Raw genomic sequence first — 21,295 nt, 5'->3', positions numbered from 1 at the left:
AATCAAACTTTAATTCTTCCATTGAGGAGCGCAAGATGACACATTATTTTAGGTGCGCCATCCCCTAAATATAGGGTATAGCTTAATACGAGCAAAGTATTGAAAAATACATGAGTAGTTTGACATTTTCATTATATTAAATTAATTTATTGATTAGGTTTACAACAGAAGTTCAAGATAGGATACTAATAAAGTAATTAAGGGATTTTAACACAAGAAAGCCTATTCCAAAATATAATCTATATATGTATAATATTTGTATATATATATGAGTAAATTTATGTATAATTTATGAGACATGTAAATTCATGATCTTTACACAAAACTAATGTTTCATGGATATATTTTTTAAAAATTAATCAAATATTACATGTTGACATTCATGAATCATGCTATATATAAAGATTTAACGATCCAATATTACATGTTGACATTCATCAAGAAATATCACGATTCAAATTTGAACAGAAATGAAAAATCCAAGTAACACTTTTTTATATTTAAAGTTTAATCGAAATTATTCAATATATTCTATTCTTCATTTTTACTATTATTGTTTCTTTTTTTGTTTATCTTACTATTTTTGTTCTCAATATTTTTCTTTTCTTAATATTTTCATAATAACTTCTTTCACTTTTGTAATTTCCAAATTTGCTTTGAAAATATTATGAGCCAAGAATTTATCGATAATAGTCTCTTTATCTCATAAAAATAAAAATAAAATTAATATATACTCTACTCTCCTCATATTCTATTCGTGGAATAATCACAATAAATATATTGTTGCTAGAACCATAAAGGCAGAAACCATGCTCAATAATTTTTTGGAGTAACATATATATAATGTATACATTGCATCATGATTAATGAACATGTTCCCTTTAAGTCAATTGTTTTTTTCTTATTTTTTCAAACAACATTAAAATTAAAATCAGGGTTGAATAACTCCAAATGCTTGTCTCTTTAGTTAATTTATAATCTAATACACCTATTAAAGGTGGTGTCTTGGACCACACCACTAGCTTTTGTAAAATTCTAAAAACAATTAAAATAATAATAATAATACATTTAAATGTCCAAATTACCCCCATAATTTATTAGAAATTTAGCTTATACAGAGTGGATTAAATAGCCAAAACTCAAAACGTATCAGGATAAGAAAACATAGTAGGTATTAACCAAATTGGCCTAGTCCATAGGCTATTCAGAGGCCCAACTTTTCAAACCCAACAAATATGTGGCATTTTGCAGAACGTAGAAATAATATCTTTTTGACATTTATATTTTTAAAAGATAGGATTAAACTTTTTGGTTTTTCACCCGGTGTCACACTGGAGACCGACTAAATTTGGATTCGCACTGAAAAGTCCCACATTAAGGGTAAAGCGTTCCCTAACAAAGGTGACTTCATATCAAAGGGGGTTTGAACCCGAGACCTCTTGATTTATGATGAATGAGTACTTACTACTCCATCACAACCTTGTTAGTTGTTGGTTAGGATTAAACTGTTGTTAGTCAATGACTCTATCTTGTGGTTCAAATTTTTTAAAGTAGCATTTTTATTTATATATTATTATGACGTGTCTTGAAATGTTGACGTGGAGATTCACTTTGAAAATTTTGTTAAATAGCATTAAAAATTAGGATTATAAAATATGTCGTTATGTAGTTCATGAAGTACATGTGAATTGTCATTTTGTATGCTTCAAGCTTTCTTTTTTCTTCTACTTTTCTTTTTGTTGGTATTTTTGATGAATTTATTTCCATTTTCTTGATTGTATAACGGTTTGTAAAAGTATGTCAAATTTTGTTCCTCTCTCTTTTGATATTTGTCTGTTTATTTATTTCCTTATTTTTATCACCAGAATAATAGATTACTAAAAATACATTTTTCTATGAAATTGTCTTTTGGTAATTTACTTGGTGAATTTTTCATAAAAAATTCTTTACGATGAGCCAAATTCTGATGAATTGAAATGATCTATCGGATATTGACATTCTCTTTTAGTAGTGTTTTTATCCAATTGAACGTATCATGACAAACAAGCAATAAAAGACGCGCAAGAAAAAATATATTGAAATGTTTAAGCAACATTAACTGAATAAATTAAAAACATTTGGTTTAGATGATGATTCAAGAGCCAACAAAGCAATATTTCAACATGGTGAAAGAGAGATTATTGTTATTATTCATTAGAAAAGCTTAGTTCTTTACTAAATTTATTTTTTCAATTAATATAATCTCAGTATCTTTATCTTTTATCCTTTTAAGGTTAGGGTGGGTATCAGTAGCGGAGTCAGGATTTTCAATAAGATGGTTCAAAATCTAAAAAAATAGATACACAAAGTAGCCGAATGAGGTTCGACATCTACTATATATACCTAAATAATTATTTTAACCATGTATAAATCATATAATTTTCCACCGAAGAGGGTTCGGATGAACCCCTCATTGTAAGGTGGCTCCGCCATTGATGGGGATAACGTCGAAAAATTACATTATATAGTTATGTAAAAATGATTATGTATATTTATATCGTATATTGACTATCTTTGGCTTTTTTATGGATCTAATTCTTTATATTTTAACGTCAATTAATGAAAATTCTGCTTCAACTACTGTTAGATCGGTGGAGTTTGGGGGCCAAAGATATAATAATAATAATAATAATAATAATAATAATAATAAAAGAAAATAATAAGAAGTTTGATTAGGTGGCTAACTGCATATGGAGAATGACTCATCATGTTTTACTCCTTTCTTTTAATGTTTCATTAGATTTTCCCTTTTAAAGAAGATTCTGGTTTGTATTTACCAATGGAAAGAGCTACTAGGAAAATATTATATTGAAACAAGAATTTTCAATGTTGTAATATTACTTATGCTAAAATTAAGTGCTATAAATGCTACTTTCCCCATTTTATTTTAGTAATGAAATCAATTTTCCTTTTCATATGTTTCAACCTACTAGTTGTGTGTTAAAATGGTGCAATTTTACAAGGAAATCACCATAATTTATTTTTGTATTTATTGATTTGTCATTTCAAAAATTTAAATAAAATTCTACTCGTATATTTTACAATTTCAAAAAATTTAAATAAAATTTCAGGTGATTTCTCTCCAAGTTAGCATATCAAATATTAGTTAAATTATGAACATAAAATGCCAAAATATACTTTTCACAATACATTATTATTGAATTATTGTATAAAAGTTTAATTTATCAAACATAAAAAAGTTCAATATTTAATATCTATTTTTAATTATCATTATCAAATTACTGAATCAAACTTTAAAAATACCAAAATTTAATATCGATCGAGCACCCATTCCTAATTGAAATAAATGATAGAATATGATATTCCCAAGTTGATTAAATTACCAAGGATATTTGTTCCTCCTACAATGCCCACTTAGAACAAATAACTAACTAAATGACCAATAATTGACCCAAAGATACCAAATTTTGTAAAGAGAATAATATGCCAACTCACTATACCCACCCCACCTCTCCCTATTAGAGAAATTAAACTAATCGACATGATTAATATTTTTAGTGAACATCAATAAAGAATATTAATAATAAAAAAATAAAAAATAAAAGTATTTATGATAAGACCTAAAACAAGAATATGTAAAACATGAAAATGAAAGGGAAATTAAAAGGAAAGAAGGAGGTCGGTTCCTTGCACCCAACGTATCTTTAGGTTTTGCTTCGGAGCTAGGTTCGGACTTTGTTTATGTATGACCTTTTAAAGGATAAGAACGACCCCCGTACCTCTTTACCCCCCCACCCCCACCCCCTCACCCCTAATATTTTTTTTTTTACAAGTAGCCTTATATTTCTCTCACCGCCTCCAATTCCTATATTTTCCAAACCATAGTTTTTATTTTTCTCTTACTGTCACTAATACACAAAGCGTTACTACTTCCAAGAAATATAAACAGTTCGATTTTTTTGTTTTACAAAGCTGGCGATCGATAATCAAGACACCACTGTTCGTGAATTCAAGCCTAAGAATAGGCGAATCATGGTAAATTTTTGTTTAAAAATGGAGATTTAGTTTGTTTTTTTTGTGTTTTTTGGTGATTGTGGTTTTAATGTGTGTTTAGGGAGCTGGAGGACCTGATGAGGAAGATAATAGATGGCCACCGTGGTTGAAGCCATTGTTGAAGGAACGATTCTTCGTTCAATGCAAGTTACATGCTGATTCTCATAAGAGCGAATGTAACATGTACTGTTTGGATTGTATGGATGGTGCTCTTTGTTCGATTTGTTTATCTCATCACAAGGACCATCGTGCCATTCAGGTTCGTTTGTATTCTTTGTTTGTATGTATTTGGTAAATCGAGATTCTTCCTAGCTCAGTTTATTAGTTATCTGAGCTTTTACTTGGTTGATTAGGATTTGATTTTCATTCATTTCCAATTTCTCCTTTTCTTTCCCCCAAATTTTCTTTGAAAAAAAGATGGTTGTTTTTGATTCCGGTTTCAGTTTTCCGCCATTTTGGTTGAGAAATGGAATCACAAAAATGCATTGTTTTGAAGCATCCAATTTGAATTTGAATTTGATTTTTTTGGGGTTTCTGCCATTTTTGTCAAGTACAGAAGACTTTTTATTTCTCTCCTTTACCCTTTTCCTTTAATGGAATAACAAAAGAAATGTACTGTTTTAAAGCACCCCTTTTGATCAAAATTGTGTATTTTTTCATTTTTTCATGGTTGACTTGAAGTTTGACCGATTGAATGTGGGATGCTCTGTTTTTTCTTTTACAGATACGGAGGTCATCGTACCATGATGTGATAAGGGTGAATGAAATACAGAAATTTCTGGACATCACTTCAGTTCAGACCTACATTATCAACAGTGCAAAAGTTGTTTTCTTGAATGAGAGACCACAGCCTAGGCCAGGCAAAGGTGTCACTAATACCTGTGAAGTTTGTGAAAGGAGCCTTCTTGATTCCTTCAGATTCTGCTCTCTTGGTTGCAAGGTATACTAAACTAATTTTCTTGCATTTATTTTTTACTTTTAATGGTGTCATAAAATTAACTTTGCTGTAATTGGCCTTTTTGACAAAATGTGAAGCAATTGGTCCACTATTGGGGACAAATTTTGGCATCATCAACAGATTTTTGGGATACAGATCAAAAAAATATTTAAAAATTTGGGATTTTGAGATTCGGAAATTGGGAATGGGTGATTCTGTATCTTGATTGTTAGAACTTCTAGAAGCAAGTTGTATTTAATTTGTAATTTTTGATTATTTTCAGATTGTTGGGACTTCAAAGAACTTTGTTAAGAGGCCAAAACAATCACCGGAGAAGAAGAGATCCTCGCCGGCTGCAGCAGCACTCTATGACTCGGAGGATTCCTACAGCAGCAGCAGCCATGGCCGGCAGAAGAGTCCAAGCAACAAGGTCCACCAAAGTTTCAGTCCGTCAACACCCCCTCCAACTTCTGTTAATTACAGAACAGCCAAGCGAAGAAAGGGAATTCCACATCGAGCCCCAATGGGAGGACTAGTTATAGGTTATTAAGTTTTAGAAAAATCAAATCAAAGTCCTTCATTTGCTCCTAATTATACATCAGCCTTAGTAAAGATCAGAATGCAGAATGCACTCCTCCTTATAAAAAACACTAGTGCTTTCTCTAGAAAAGGCCAGTGTTTGCTTTATTGTGTATATTCTTTTAGCTACTATAGTGTATGATGGGAAAAGTTGGAGGGGTGGAAGTTGAAATAAGAAAATGTTAAGGGACTAATAGGGAGTTCAAAGTTAGTTGGGCTTGGAAAATAAGCTATATATTATATTATATATATAGTATATGATGAAATATCAAGATACAGTGACTCTTGGCTTTTTATAGTGGTTATACATAAGTTTTTTTTTTTTTTTTTTCCTCCTCCTGTAATCAAAAATGTAAATATAATGTTCTTATAGTTTGGAATATTTTAACAATCTTCTTGTTTTTAATACTTCCTCCACTCTTCGATTTTTTAAATTAAGACAAATAAATTGAATGGAAAGAAGTATTTGTTTGATTTTTGAGCGCAGTTAGTATAATCTGCTAAAGTTGGGAAACTTTGGACTGGTTGAGGTACTAACTGCCAATAAGTGTGTCACAATACGGGCCCATGTTAAAGGGGACAAAATACTACGTGGCGGTAAATGATTGGATGAAAGATGCTAGGTGTTGATTTTTGGACATTCTGGGGTGTAGGTTGTAGACTTGTAGCCTCCTCCACGGGGCTACGTTTTTTATTTTTTAATTGATGTTCAATATCTATATAGTAGTCTGATTAAATTTGAATTTGATCTGAAAATTTTTATATTAGGAGTAAAGTGTTATTTAACAAAGGCAACTTCCTACCTAAAGAGATTCAAATTCGAAATCTGATTAAAAATAAAAAAATATTTATAACTTTATCACGATCCGTGTTCATGGGGGTTGGTTTCTTGGTGGAGGGGTTTTCTTGTTTGTTAAGTGGAGCTATGGTTGATTGATGGCCGTTGGATTAAATGGTTGATTTGACGGTCGTGATTCTGCAATGACGTTTAATGAGTATGAGTTTTTTGACTAATATCGGGCTTGAAGAAAAATTAGCGGGCCGGGCTCTGCCATGGCCATTAAAATGTCCGTTCAATTATGCCCCTTTTTAACTTTATTTAAAAATAATAATATTAAATGAGAAGAATATCGTAGAAGAAAAGATGATGTGTGGTTTTGGGGGACCCCATAAAATAGCAAGTGGCAATTTGTTGAAAATAACTCTTTGGTTGTTTGATATTTTAAATTCCATATAACTCAAATTGCAAGAAAGTTCTATGTATATTATATGCAGAAGTGATTTGGCTTCAAACTGAAAAGTAGATAATTTAATAGGAAGATATAGAGGTCGAGAATCAGATATAGTGTGAGCGAGATTTAGTATATTTTTTTTAGTAGGTCTTGCTATCTTGTTCTTTCATTTTTAGTATTAGTTGATATTTCATTTCTTTTAGTTATTGTGTTTCGTTTTGGCGTTGCTGTTATTTTGAATTCAGTGTGATTTCTTTGCTATTATACTTGCTTTGCATATCTGTTTTTATAAGTTTTACTTAAACAGATGATCTATCAAAAACAATCTCTTTAATAAGGTTGAGTATACGTCACTTTTCTTAAAGCTTACTTATGAGATTATACTGCGTATGTTATTGTTGTATATTATATGGCTATCCTAAGAGTGTTAATTAAAGTGGTTGGATGGAAGAAGCATGTTTAGGATGAGGTTTGGTACGTGGTGCTCGTGTGATGGTAACTTTAAGAGTAGGGCACGTGAAACATGACCAAAATTTGCCATTTGAAACCCTCAAAGTCCAAAAAAGATATGATTGACTACTTTTTGTGACTTAACTGCCATCTCTTTTGAGCCCTTTCTTTGGCTTTGCTTCTCATCAGTTTCTGTATACTAATTTGACTTATAACGTCTAACTGATCTCTGCTTCCACTGTGTGTTCCTTAACATTGGTCTAAAAAATGCAAATGTGTATGTTTTTTCCTACCTAGGGGGTTACAAAGGCAGCACATTCTTTAAGATTTCAAATTATTACGAGTTCACGTGAATTTAATAATTTTTTGTCGAGGTCATGTATATATATTTAAAAATATTACTAGATATTTGATTATAAATTCAACAATGATTGATGTAGTATAAATTGAAAATCGCTATATAAATTTATAAACTTCAAATTTTGAATTCATTAAAGTAAGTATAAAAATAATTATATTGTCAAGTCTATCTACTGATCCTAAATATAAGACAAAACATTTGCTATAACAATTAAAAGTGACCTAATCGTGTAATCATGAATTCTAGAGGTTTTCCTTTTATCTTTTTAACTTCTTTTTCACATTGATGCAACAATAATTTTTTTTAAATAAACACCTAACAGAATGTTTTCGTATATCTCGATGAAAATCAAGTAATGCGTTTTGATTTAATTTATCGATCTCTTGTGAAAAAAAGGTTTATAATAAAAATAAGTTTCTAAAGAGCTACAAAATTGAATCTTCTGATTATGATTACCTTTCTTTACGGTTCTGAATTTGCTTACTTCTTTATTATTGCATATTTCCCTTTTGGAATGGAAAAATGTGTGATAATGAGTTGGCACATTGTGAACGGTACTTATATGTATAAAAACAATTGTGGGGGCTGCCCAATTGACACTTTTTTTTTTGCCTTTGGCATGTTTTTTTCATTTATTTATACCCCTTTAATTGCATGAGGAAAAGATTGAATGTTCTTTTGTAGAAGTAATCGAATTGCACATTTGTTGGTTGCCATTTGCTAATTGAAGATGGAATCTTATTTATTTCCAATATATTGAACATTGTGACAAAGATCTCTTTGGTGATGCTACTTGTGCCACTCAACTTACTTTATTTACTTAATTCTTTTTTATATGCCCTATTCAAAAATATTCAAATATGTCTTTTTAGAGGTAGTTAACACTTTGTAAATATTACTAAAGCTTATAGCAATCTTTGTTAATGTGTAAATTTATTGCTGCTAAAAACTATTTTTGTTATAGCGATGGAAAGGGTAGAAAACATAACTAGATATGTAAAACGTTGAAATAATTTGATGAGATTAACAATATAATCCAACAAAGTACTACAGTAGCCGTAGGCAGATGTTTTGTGTTTAAATATAAAAAAACAGTTTAATTTGCTTCTGCCAATTTGGCCAGGCAAAAGAATCTAGTCCACATGAATGAAAGGGCATATTAATTAAAAATATAAGAAACGTACATCACTAACTATATAGATGTCTGCATCGATGGTTCTACATTAACATGCGAATTTTCGTTTGATATGTGAGATAAAGAAGTAATAATTTAGCGATAAAGTTAAAATTAATTTTATCTTATATTTGATTTGAATTATTAATTAAATACAAGATTATTTTATCTAATTATTTATACTAAAATGATGAAATTATAATCCATATAAAACATTGGACAAAATATTCATATGGAATACACCAATCCATAAAATGCAAAAAATAGCGTCATGTTTATCTCTAAACCCTCGTAAAAAAGTTATATATATTTATCCTTCATCATACTTTTAATTGGGATAAAAATATATACCTATATACTCTCAGAAAAAGTTATACTTATCCTAATATTGGATTGGGTGAAAGAATAATATTAAGAGGAAATTTTAAGTAAAATAAAAATATCCACATAAGATAATAAGGATAGAGAGACATGAGAGTAAACATTCAAAAGACAAATATATACCCAAATTTATATGATAAGAATAAATATATTTTAAAAATATAACAAAAATTAACTATATATATTTTTTTAATTATTCCATTTCGCATACCAAATTATCCAACAAAATGAACAAAGTGCAGGAATAATGAGAAACACAAAGCAATAATGAGTAAGGATGGTGCCTTTTTTACTTTCACCTATATATTATTACCTACTTCAAATTATTCCTTTCAAAACATACAACTTTTTTCCATACTTTTAGGCAGAGTTACCTTGAACAGTAAATTGTAATTTGAATCTTGTAGTTGAGTGCCCTTTCACTGTTTGTTCACTCCTTGATGATAATTCATGTCACATGCCACATTGTTATCGAAAAATATACCTCCTGATCTAGTTCGCTTCTTCCTATTTGGTGTATCTTTCTCAAATTATAATAGAAAACTCATAATTATTAGTAAAATACGTAATTATTTAAAAGTATATATATATATATATATATATATATATATATATATATATATATGAATGTATTACTTATTTTTGTAATTTTGAAATAAGTGTTTTTAAATAATTATTAATATTAGTGTAAGTGTTAGGTATAAGTTAAAAATCTTAATATGCAACCAAGTGGATCTTAGTGTCATGACCCTCCACTTTGTCATTCCACTTAGGCATAAAATTAAAGCATAAGTGAGCTAGCCTAAGTGGGGAGAATCTAGAATCGTGAAGTGGTTTGTGAAAGATTCTAGAATAGTCAAGATAAGTTTTGGAAGATTTTAAAATTCTCTAGGCTGGTTGAGAATTTTAGAAGAAGGACTAGATTGTAAATATATAGAAAATTGTGTATAAATTTGTATTTACACTTTAGCCTCTAAAAGATAAGTATAAATAGAAGGGCTCTTATTTGTAAACCAAGCAAGTTGTAAAGCCTTCATCTAAGCAATACAAAACCTTCTTTAAAAATTCTTTCATTTTCTTAGCGATCTAAGTTTCAAAAGGCTTACTTAAACTATTCGTGAATGAATTATCAAGAAACATTAGTGGAAATCTAATTCCGTAGCATTAGTCTCATATAGAAATCCTATGTAAAAGTTAAAATCATGGGAGTACAATGACTTTTGCTAAATTAGAAAAAGAAAAGTCAAATGAATACTTTTCAAATGAGATGCACAAAAGATTAGAAAAAAATAATAAGAAAAAGATGGAGAAACTTCAATATATATTTTATTTTATTTATTTCTTTTTGGTTAAGAAAGTTCAATAATTGGAAGAGAGTTAAAGATGGGAAGAAAAGGAAGTGTAGATGATGATGTGTCGATTCATAAAGGGACATGTAGATGATTCTTTTGCATAACCGGTTTCTTTGGTAAGGGACCTATGATGAGGGAATTTTGACACGTTGTCTACTACAAGAACGTTCATAATAAGGCTATTTTTAAGAATTATATGCTCTAGAATAAATGAAAATAATGTAAATAAAGATAATCATAATAAGATACTATCACAATCTCACAAATCATTCTAAACAAAAAATATAATAAGTTACAATACATTGTTATTAAGAATAAATAATTTAATTGATATATTTATATTAACTTTATAAATAGGGTTATTAACGGCTTTTTTTGTGCAAAAATTAACGAGATCTTACTATATTTCAAAATATAGTACTTTAATTACAAAACATTGCAGGATGCATGTATCATCAGTGCACATACAATATTTCTCATGCTAACTAAAAATTGGGTTCAGTATTATATGATTGAAATTATATGTATATGTGTATCGTTATAGGTATATCTGCATTTTAAAAGTAAAATTTGGGTGTACATGTGGCCAACTATGTGTAGACATGATTTAGAGATTTTAGACACAAATACATGAATAAATATGTAATAGAATTGCACAATCTCACTATATTGTACTGTATCTTATTCTTTTGAAGTATCGTTATAAAAATTAATTTGTGAATCGATATAGCTAATTCAAATAATTTTTCCAAAAGAAATCATGAAATATTGTGAATGTTTGCTTCATCACATATAAATTTATTGTTTAATGATCTATATTTCAAGTTTAATATATTATTAACAATTACTAACTTATTTAATTTAATGTAAACAGCAATTGTCTATGATACCTTACATTTTCTATCTTGTAGTATTACCTTTAATATATAGTTTGATCAATGAGGAGTCAAATTAAGTGATGATTGTTTTGCCAATTGTCAGCTTTTTAAGGAGCCAATGTGACAGCACATATATGAACGGTCCTTGATTTTTGGCATTTTTTTTTTGTACATTCCTGTATAATCTTCCACGTAGAAACAACTGGATCATTTTCGCGTTCGATTTTCATATTAAAACATGATTAAATTTAAATATAAATTTATTTATTATAGAGTTCATTTTTAAAGTGACACTTCAATAGAACTCTTCCCATTCTCAGAAACTTGAATTTTATATTTTTGAATAAGGATAGAAAATTACTATCATTCTATCACAATTCAAATTTGTGAGGCTTCAAGAGAGTTGATACATCTATATACCTTATTTCATTTCTTTTGTAAAAAGGAATACTACAAAAGTGAATTAAGTTGCTAATTTTTTTACTTTATGTTAGAATTTTTATGGCATATACGGTCTTTGTTTATTCTATCTGAAAAAAGAAGCAAATTCATTAATTTAATAACAATGTAATAATAATTTTATCATAAATAGCAATAATGTTGTAAACTTGTAATCACATTAATAGATTAATAAATAAAAATAATGTTAAATTTTTCTGTCACATAAAATGAGAAAAAGGGATTAAAATATTACTTAATAAATAATATGCGAAAGAGTAAAATTCATAAATTCTTCTCCCTTTATTTTAATTTAAGTGCCTTAATTTGGTTGAACAAATTTAAATAATAAATTGGGACGTTTAAATTATATAATCTTAAATTAAAAATGTGTAGAGTACTTTAAAATTTTGTGATTTTGTATTTGTCATATAAAAAAATTGAAATTAAAATTTTTACCAAATATTTTAAAAATAATATTTTTAGAAAAAAAGAATTATTCTATTTATAAGATCTCCACGAGGGCAGTTGCATGGATAGTGTATGCCTGTATGGTTGGCCAAGTGTCCTGACCTTTTAAGTCTAATGCAGTAGGGCTGGCGAGGGGACAGGGACTGGGGGACGGAACGAAGGGGGACGGGATGGGACGGGGGACTCTTTGGCCGGGATTCAGCCGGAACCGGGATTGGGGAGACCGGGATTGGCGGGATAAAAATTCGTCCCATCTCGTCCCACTTTATATACGGGATGGGACGGGGTTTGACAGGACGGGACGGGATGTGGGATTTTTATTTTTTTATATGTGTATTTATTTGTATTGAATTTATATGTTATTGAATAACATTTTTAGTTTATTTGGTTTTCAATAACATTTTTAGCTAATAAAAAATGCTTAAGTTTTCAAATTTAAAATTTAAAGTTTCAAATTTCAAATTTCAAATTTGAGAAGTTCAAATTTGTATTTTAAATACTTTAAAAGAATTTAACTTGAAATTTCAAATGTCAAATATCAATTTTTAAATTAAGTATTTTAAAGTTAGTATTTTAAAATTAAAATTAAAATGCAAGACAATAGTTATGTAAAAAAAGACTTGAATAAAGCCTTCAAATTTATTCAATAAATTATAATTGCAACTTAGAACTTAGAAGTTACAATTTACAAATATTAGTGGAGTAACTAATCTACGCAACCACCTTCTAAGAAAGGTTCTGTTTCAATAAGTTCTCAATATGTAAAACTAATATTTGTTACAAATATTAGATGAGTAACTAATCTATGCAACCACATTCTAGGAAGGGTTCTGTTTCAATTAGTTCTCGAATGTAATCTAATATTTATATTCTCCTTTAAAATTCAATTCTAATTGTCGCATCATATCGACGGTAACATCCTCCGGTGTTGGCAAACTTGCTAGAAACTCTTGTTTGGAACTTAACTTTGGCAAATTATAATTCCTCCTCTCGGCGTTGACCAAGTCTTTAAATAAAACTGATGTTTCCAATCTTTCTTTCACCAATGAATGTTTATGATCGCCAAGTTGAAACCTTGCCGCACTAAAAGCAGCCTCCGATGCAACTGATGTAGCTTGAATAGCTAGAACATCACGAACCATTTTGCTCAAAATTGGAAATGCAACGCTTCGCCTCCTCCACCATGCTAATAATTCTTCATTGCCATCTTCGTCGTCCACTGTTTCTAAAGATTGATTAAGATATTCCTCAAAATTATCACGGTTAGTAGAATTAAGACCAAGAAAACCTCGCATAAAACTATTAATTCGAGCTTTACTCTGAGGATTAGAAATTTGACCAACTTCTCCTTGAGTATTTCCTATAGTTCTATATTTTTCATACAAAATTTTAGCTTCTACTTTTATGCTAGACTTACACATTTCACAAGTTTCTTCCAATAAAATTTCTAAAGTATCAACAAGTCCCTGCACACCTCGTAATTTATATTGAGGGTTAAGTAAAGTAGCAGTTAAATAAATTTGAGGAATATGAAAAAAATATTTTTAAAATTTTCAATCATACTTTCAATTGTAACTCTAACTTTTTTAATTTTTTTGTATTTAGAAAATTGAATTGTAATAGCACAAATATTTATTAATACTGATGAAATAGTAGGATAATAAATTCCAGAAAACATGGTTGTAGCATCATAAAAAAATCTTAAAAATTCTAATAGCACATTAGTTTCTTCCCAATCTTCTTCACAAATTCTATCTAATGGGTCGGCATTATTAATTAGCATTAAACACCATTTGTATGGATCCTTTATATTAGTAAGCAACTGAAAGCATTTCGTATAAAGAATTCCACCTTGTTTTAGTATGTCTTGAAATTTTTCTTGGTGGCAAATCACATAGTACACAACGCTCATTAAATTCCCTAATTCTAGCAGCTCTATGAGCATAAAAAATCCAGGCAATAACATATTCAATTTTCATACAACCACAATTAAATAATGAAATACCATTTTGTACAACTAAATTTAATATATGTGCAACACATCTAACATGAAAAACATTAACATCAATTGGACATAATCTAGTTTTTAACATACTAGCAGCATTTGTATTATTAGATGCATTATCTAATGCGACAGATAGTGCAAGAGACTTAAATTTAGAGTCAATTCCCTAAATGGTCACCCAAGTTTAGGAAATTGTCTTAAAATATCATTTATGTTTCATTTAGGACCAAAATATCACTCAACTATCATTATTTTCCTTCAAATATACTTGACACTTCAAAAGTCTCACTCTCTCCTAATTGGCATGACATGTCATTAATTTTTTTCTAATAATAGACTAATTTGATTTATTAAACCCATTTAACTAGAATAATGATCATATTATTTTTAACAATATATACATATTAGTTTATTAAGAATAAATCTTCATACTTAAGAATCTTTTATTATAATTAAACTTTTTATTTTTTTATGTTATGAAGAATACGATTTTAAAACGTACTATAATATCATTAATTTTGAATACTTAGAAACATATACATTAAAAAAAATCGATATACAAATCACTCATGAATGCTAACTTACATCAATTTATCATAAATTTTATAATGAATTAATAATATTAAATGTCAATTAACTATTACTGTAAAATTAATTGTGTATTTTGAAATTCATGCTTACAATGTTTTTTTCTTGAAAAAAATAGAAAGTGAATAATATTATAACTATTTTTTATCCAAAACATAAAACTAAATATTTCAAAGTCTCCTTCTATTCTAGTTGATATGTCATGTTATTAAATCATCATTTAAAAATAATAATAATAGACCTATTTAATTCTTATGTTTCTACAAAACAAATATATAAATTACATGAGAATTTATGAAGATTATGGTGATTTCTTTCATTTTAAATTTTGGTAAACAAAGTTACTAATACCCTATTATTTTAACGTAAATATATACTCATTGAATTAAATAGTATCATACTTTATTAAATGAACTTTTTTCATGTTCAATTGACTTTAATATTTTAAAAAATACCTAATTAAAAAAATGACTTCACTATTAAAAGTAGGGAAAACATTTTTCTAATTTCTCTTTCAACCCCACCACCTAATCCACACAAACACCCCCAACCCCTAGATTCTCAACCTACCACCTTGTAGCGCTACCATCCATCCCACGATAGCCTCAGGACTCAACCGAGGATCGCCCTATCCGAGACCTACCCCGACCTAGAACTCAACCCGAGCCCAACTTGGACCCAATTCTGAATCGTGACCCAACCTCGACATGAGACCCCCCTCCCCCCCCCACCAAACCTACATGAGATTCTACCTCGAATCGACAAGAGATCACCCCACACCGAATTGGCACAGGATCAAATTAAGACTCAACAATGTTATTGGTGGATGTCGAGGTCAAGCCTCAAGATTAGGTCTCCTTATGCGTCTTGGGGTTAGTTTGTGTCTCGATGTGTTACGACCCAAACCATCGTGATTAACACCAACCCCTCTGGTGGGAGAACCACTACTACAACCCAAATCAAGCAACTAAACCAAAAACTAAAGCATTTAAGCATACAAAAACAGGAATAAAAGCCAAATCTAAAGTTCCCATAAACTTCCAAAAGATCTAACAACTAAACAATGCGGAAATTACACCTAGAACCTGAAAGTCAATGTACCAAAACATCTAAAGTTCAACAAGTCTAAACAAGAAGGGATACAACCCCCAACTAATAAACTAATCAACTAACTAGAAAAGTCTAAGTCCGAAATGTGGACATGGACGAAAGGAGAATTCATGGCAGCCTGGAAGAACTGGCTCACCGTTGAATTCCAACGATGATCACTAATCTTTTAAGGGAAGTCTGTCAATAACCGCTTGAAGATGCTTTGTACTTAACAAAGAAAGAGCAAGTGCAGTATCAGTACACAACCACAGTGTACTGGTAGGATCACGCGGCTATTCCACTAAGTGTAACATACATACGTCAATACAACAATATAATCACATCCATATATCAAACATATACAATATTATCAACATTTACGAACAACGAACAACTTCACATTTCTTAAGATACACAATTATGACAAGTCATTGGTCCTCACATGAAACCCAAACCCAAATTGTTAGCATACCGAAACGTGGTACCCGATCCAAAGATTATGCCGGAACGTGGAAACCGATCCCATATTTATGCTAGAACATGGCAAACTGGTCCAAGTTAGTGTGTCGAAACGCAACACTCGATCCATTCAACAAGCCACAATCACAATCACAAAGCACATTCTCATAATCATACAATCAAGTCATGATTCATAACATTCATTATTCATATTTCCTCATTTACAATTAATGTGATCAATAATATAACATTCGCATACAAACATGTATCATAATAAAGTAAGAACAAACATACATCATACAATCATAGAATCACATCCATCACCTATCTCAAAACAAGCTTGAAACCCTAAGAAACTTGATCATTCCCTTTCCGGATTCGTTCCGCTTGTTCTTGGTCTACAAACAATCATTATAATACGAGAATCAATAAACAATCACTAATTACCCAGATTACTAACAATTCTAATAACCCTAGATCATACCCATGATCCCAAGTATCAAAATTAGGGGTTTTTCCACCATAGTTTCTAGATCAAAACCCTCCCCCATCAATAATTACCCATTCTATTACGTTCTACGGATCAAAAAATGGATTCGGGGAGTTAAAATCATACATTTAGCCTAAAAAATGGTGGAAAACTATCAAGAATCACTAGGGGTTCGTTCCTTAGCTCTAAAAACCAAAAAGTGCAGAATAAAGACGTTTTGGGGTTTATTTACGACTTTAAGTCGCGTCTGGCCCACCACATCGGCCCTCACCCCGTTATTGTGGCCTCGCCAGAGCGACCAAAACCACCGCTAAAGCGGCTTGCACGAAACAATGAGCTATTTTAATTCCAAGATCCCCATTTTACAACACACATTTAACCAACGACGCTCAGAAAATACCATTCACGCTAAAATCGATTCCAGGAGTTTTACTCACTCGAATTCAATTCCGCAAAGTCGTACGGATTCCTTAACGACCTATCTAACTACTTATGTAATCAAAACCATAAATAAGTCACCCGATTGTTATCGGATTTCCCTACACCTCAAGGACTCTGATTTCGTCTAAATCTAGACTAGATTGGAAAATTTCAAGATACTACGAAAAAGTTTTTCGGCCCAAATTTTTTTTCCGTTGACTTTTCTATAACGATGGAACCCGGTCGTTACACGATGTGAGAATTAGGAGTCAAAGTTGAATCTCGAAGTTGGGGTCGAGTCTTGAGTAATAAGTAATTTTTTTTACCTAACATCAATCCCACGACCCCAAATCACTTATTTTTTAGAATAATATTTTCATTCTTATTGAACACATCTAAGTATATGCATATAATACCACTTGGCTAGAATGGTCATAAATGTGACAAGGACCAAATTGTACCAATATAGTAAGTATGTATTTGGTACGTAATAATGATTATATTTAGTATGGAAGGTCGGCAAACCCTCTCTGAATTTAATGTTCTTTTTGGGTGGCTCTGCTCTATTCTTTCACCTTTTTGCACTCAAATTTTGTTCCTTTTCACTCAACTTGTCTCAACACATGCCCACCTTACTACTTTTGAACAGTTTTTTTCTGGTTATAATCGCATCTACACATTTGTTACCTAAATTACCACATCGATCAAAACCTACAATCTTGTCCCTCTGCTTTCCATTTATCATCCTTTAATATAGATTAGACAAAGAAATCGATTCAGAATTCATAAGACTGAAATATTTACTCCGATTTTAAAAAGGTATGGCATTTATTATTAAATGTTGCGATCGACATGGAATTTATGCCCTGTACAATTCACTGCGATGCTTTATGAAAGGACGACTTGCTAATAAAATAATGAAATTTTCATCTATTGTAAATAAACCACGTGCACAAAGCCATGGAATATTGATGAGATTTTGGGGATCTACACAAATGGGGTTGGCCATTAAGTGATTAGGGATTTACAGAAGGTTGGCCACGTGCACAAAACTATGAATTTAAAAGGAATTATCCTAAAAAACACAAGTGGAAAAATCGAAAATAATCTATTTTTGACTGCTTACTAATGGAATAAACAAAAACGATCTATTTCAAATCTCTTATGCGTAACAAAAGAACATACTATAAAACTAAATCTCCGGATCAACTCATCTTTTCTTCAAATTAAGTCAAGTTTGAAGAAAATTTAACTATACTTAGTTAGCGGATTGTGTATTATTAACAATGATTAGTGTTTTCCTAGTCAAATTGAGCTTGATAATTAATTTTGGAAATTTAAATTATCCCACCTAAATTAGTACTACAACAAAAATTTATAATAATAAAAAAAAGATACTTTTTTGTGGCTTGTGGTGGCCACCTAAGAATACACAACAAATTGGAGTGGGGAATAAGTGTGGATCATACTTCCCCATCTTCTACTTTGTGTTGCATTTGATTTGCCAACTTTATATGATGCAATACCCATTCCTTTACCCTTTTTATTTATGGGCCTAGAAATATGAATAAATTATTGTTATGTATATGATTATTTATTCAACTAATGAACGTAATCCTTATCATTTCAGCACTTCAAGGTGAGGTCAATTAAATAAGGGAAAAGGCTCAAATATGCCATTAAACTTTCAAAAAAGCTTATTTATGTCATTCGTTAAAAGTTTGGCTCATCTATGCCATTATCATTTAAGAAAAAGCTCATTCATGCCATTATTTTTTATCAGTGGTTTTGCAAAACCAGTTTTTACACGTGGCCAATTATAATTCGACCACGTCATTAATTTTTTTTATAAAAAAATTGAAATTCTGAACATAAATTGAATTATAATTCGGCCACGTCATTATTATTTTTTTAATTCAATTTTTGCAAAACCATTTTTTACACGTGGCCAATTATAATTCGGCCACGTCATTAATTTTTTTTATAAAAAAATCAAAATTCTGAACAAAAATTGAATTAAAAAAAATAATAATGATGTGGCCGAATTGTAATTCAATTTTTATTCAGAATTTTGAATTTTTTTTTATAAAAAAAATAATGACGTGGGCAAATTATAATTGGCCACGTGTAAAAAAATGGTTTTGCAAAACCACTGTTAAAAAATAATGGCATGAATGAGCCTTTTTTAAACGGTAATGGCATAGATGATCTAAACTTTTAACAGATGGCATAAATGAGCCTTTTCTGAAAGTTCGATGGCATATTTGAGCCTTTTCCCATTAAATAATGAAATGGGTGAAAATTATAGGAGATCAGGCGTATGGTTGGTATATCCATGAAAAAACTTCTCCTAAAAAAATATTTTTAATTTCTATTTTTTTTTTTGGATGTTTGATAAGTGAAAAAAATATTATTCAAAGGGTAATGTAATCTAGGAAAACATTATGAAGATGGGGTGGGGAGTATGTGTGACGGGGTGAGTTGTAAAGGGATGTGGGTTAGGGAGATCGGAGTAGGGAAGAAATGATGTTTGGAATGTTAGTACGTGATTTCTTTATATTTGTTTAGGTAAATTTATCGAATATCTATGTTGTGAGAAGATACCAGATAAATAAATACTTAATAAAATAATTAATTAGAAATAAGTATAAGCTAATTCAGACCACTATTTTTTTTATTAAAAGAAAAAACAGTGTACTTGGATTCTATCCCTTATTTTCCCTTTCTCTATCAATAATTTTTTTTTTAAAACACTATTCAAATTTGGCCCTTAAAAAAAATCATATAACATAAAGTCAAGTTGCCTAAGCCATGATGTCAGGTAAGTTTACTAACCACTATTATATCATCATGCAAAATTTATAAAAGCAGCATAAGGGGGCAATTTTCATGACTATTCCCCACAATTGCTGATTCATTATCTCTCCTTTGTGGACCCTTATACTATATATACTATATATAAATGTGATTGGTTAATGTAAATGGATTAGTCTTCTACCAACCCACCTATATTATACCTGCTTTTTTATTTGTATATTAGTTAGATATAAGAATTAGTTCATTCAATATCAACTAATCTATTGTCATTAAACATCACTATTCTCTAGTTGACCAAACTGTTTTTTTGTTATTCTAAACTATATGAAGAAAACGTATGTAATAGGGAGTTGAATTTATGCACATTGTATGAGAGTATACTCTATTCACTAACTGATAGGTCGATCATTTGATTTGAGCGTATAAGAATAGTACTAAAAAGATAGATGTATTATTAATATTATTGAGATTATCTTTTATTTACTCCTTGATGTGGTGTATTAAGGGAAGTTCCATTTTTAACTTAACTTACTCATGTATTTAATAAGAAGAATTAACATAAATAATCGCCCACTGAGCTGCTTAAACTAAAAATAACCATAAGATATACAATATATGTATAATTGATGTATACCAACTATAAAAAGTAAACGGTTAATTTAATGGGCTTTTTATGTGAATATCTGGATTAGTAACCCTTGTATTGCTTATATCATGGTATGGTTTGATATGTCTTAGTTATATAGTATATAATACTGAATATGATGTATAACCATACATAAGCTAAATATTCAACCAACTAAAAAATTAAACAATACCATGACTAATAAATGTATTATTTGCTCTAATACATCCTGCTAAACAATGTATAATGTATTAATATAGAAAATGTTTGTCAATATGTTAGTATAAGATAATTAGGTTCCTAAGATGGAAAAGTGATTAAGACATATTTTGTCATGACTAGTGATTCATCAACAAAGTAAAGTGGATCATAACATTTATTTTATCTATTAAAGAAAAGCCAAAACTAATTAGAAGTTACACACTTTGTATCACATCCAATAATTCACTCTATATTTATGATGATATTTGTTTAAAAAGCGCCTAGAAAAAAGGGA

At 29.9% G+C, this 21,295-nt stretch overlaps 2 protein-coding genes across 2 annotated transcripts in view; both read left to right on the top strand.

Annotated features, from left to right (window-relative positions):
- The window catches only part of LOC125826958 (acetylornithine deacetylase-like), a 291,462-nt gene that overhangs the window by 196,270 nt on the left and 73,897 nt on the right, over positions 1–21,295 (top strand). The gene's annotated exons all lie outside the window — the stretch shown is intronic.
- Positions 3,807–5,977, top strand: LOC125826949 (protein RGF1 INDUCIBLE TRANSCRIPTION FACTOR 1-like). Its single transcript, XM_049506299.1, has 4 exons — positions 3,807–4,035; positions 4,115–4,312; positions 4,778–4,993; positions 5,274–5,977. Exons 1-4 carry the CDS (start codon positions 4,033–4,035, stop codon positions 5,538–5,540), a joined length of 684 nt encoding a protein of 227 aa, XP_049362256.1. The 5' UTR covers positions 3,807–4,032; the 3' UTR covers positions 5,541–5,977.

Source organism: Solanum verrucosum, unplaced genomic scaffold (assembly GCF_900185275.1).
Source record: "Solanum verrucosum unplaced genomic scaffold, falcon-dt-bn FXZP01000060.1, whole genome shotgun sequence".
Classification (NCBI taxonomy): Eukaryota; Viridiplantae; Streptophyta; class Magnoliopsida; order Solanales; family Solanaceae; genus Solanum; species Solanum verrucosum.
Note: the sequence above shows the minus strand (reverse complement) of the source record. Positions and strands in the feature narration are given on the sequence as shown.

Coding starts and splice junctions, on each gene's coding strand:
- LOC125826949 (XM_049506299.1), top strand. Junction 4,313..4,777: donor AGGACCATCGTGCCATTCAG/GTTCGTTTGTAT, acceptor TTTCTTTTACAG/ATACGGAGGTCATCGTACCA. Junction 4,994..5,273: donor TCTGCTCTCTTGGTTGCAAG/GTATACTAAACT, acceptor GATTATTTTCAG/ATTGTTGGGACTTCAAAGAA.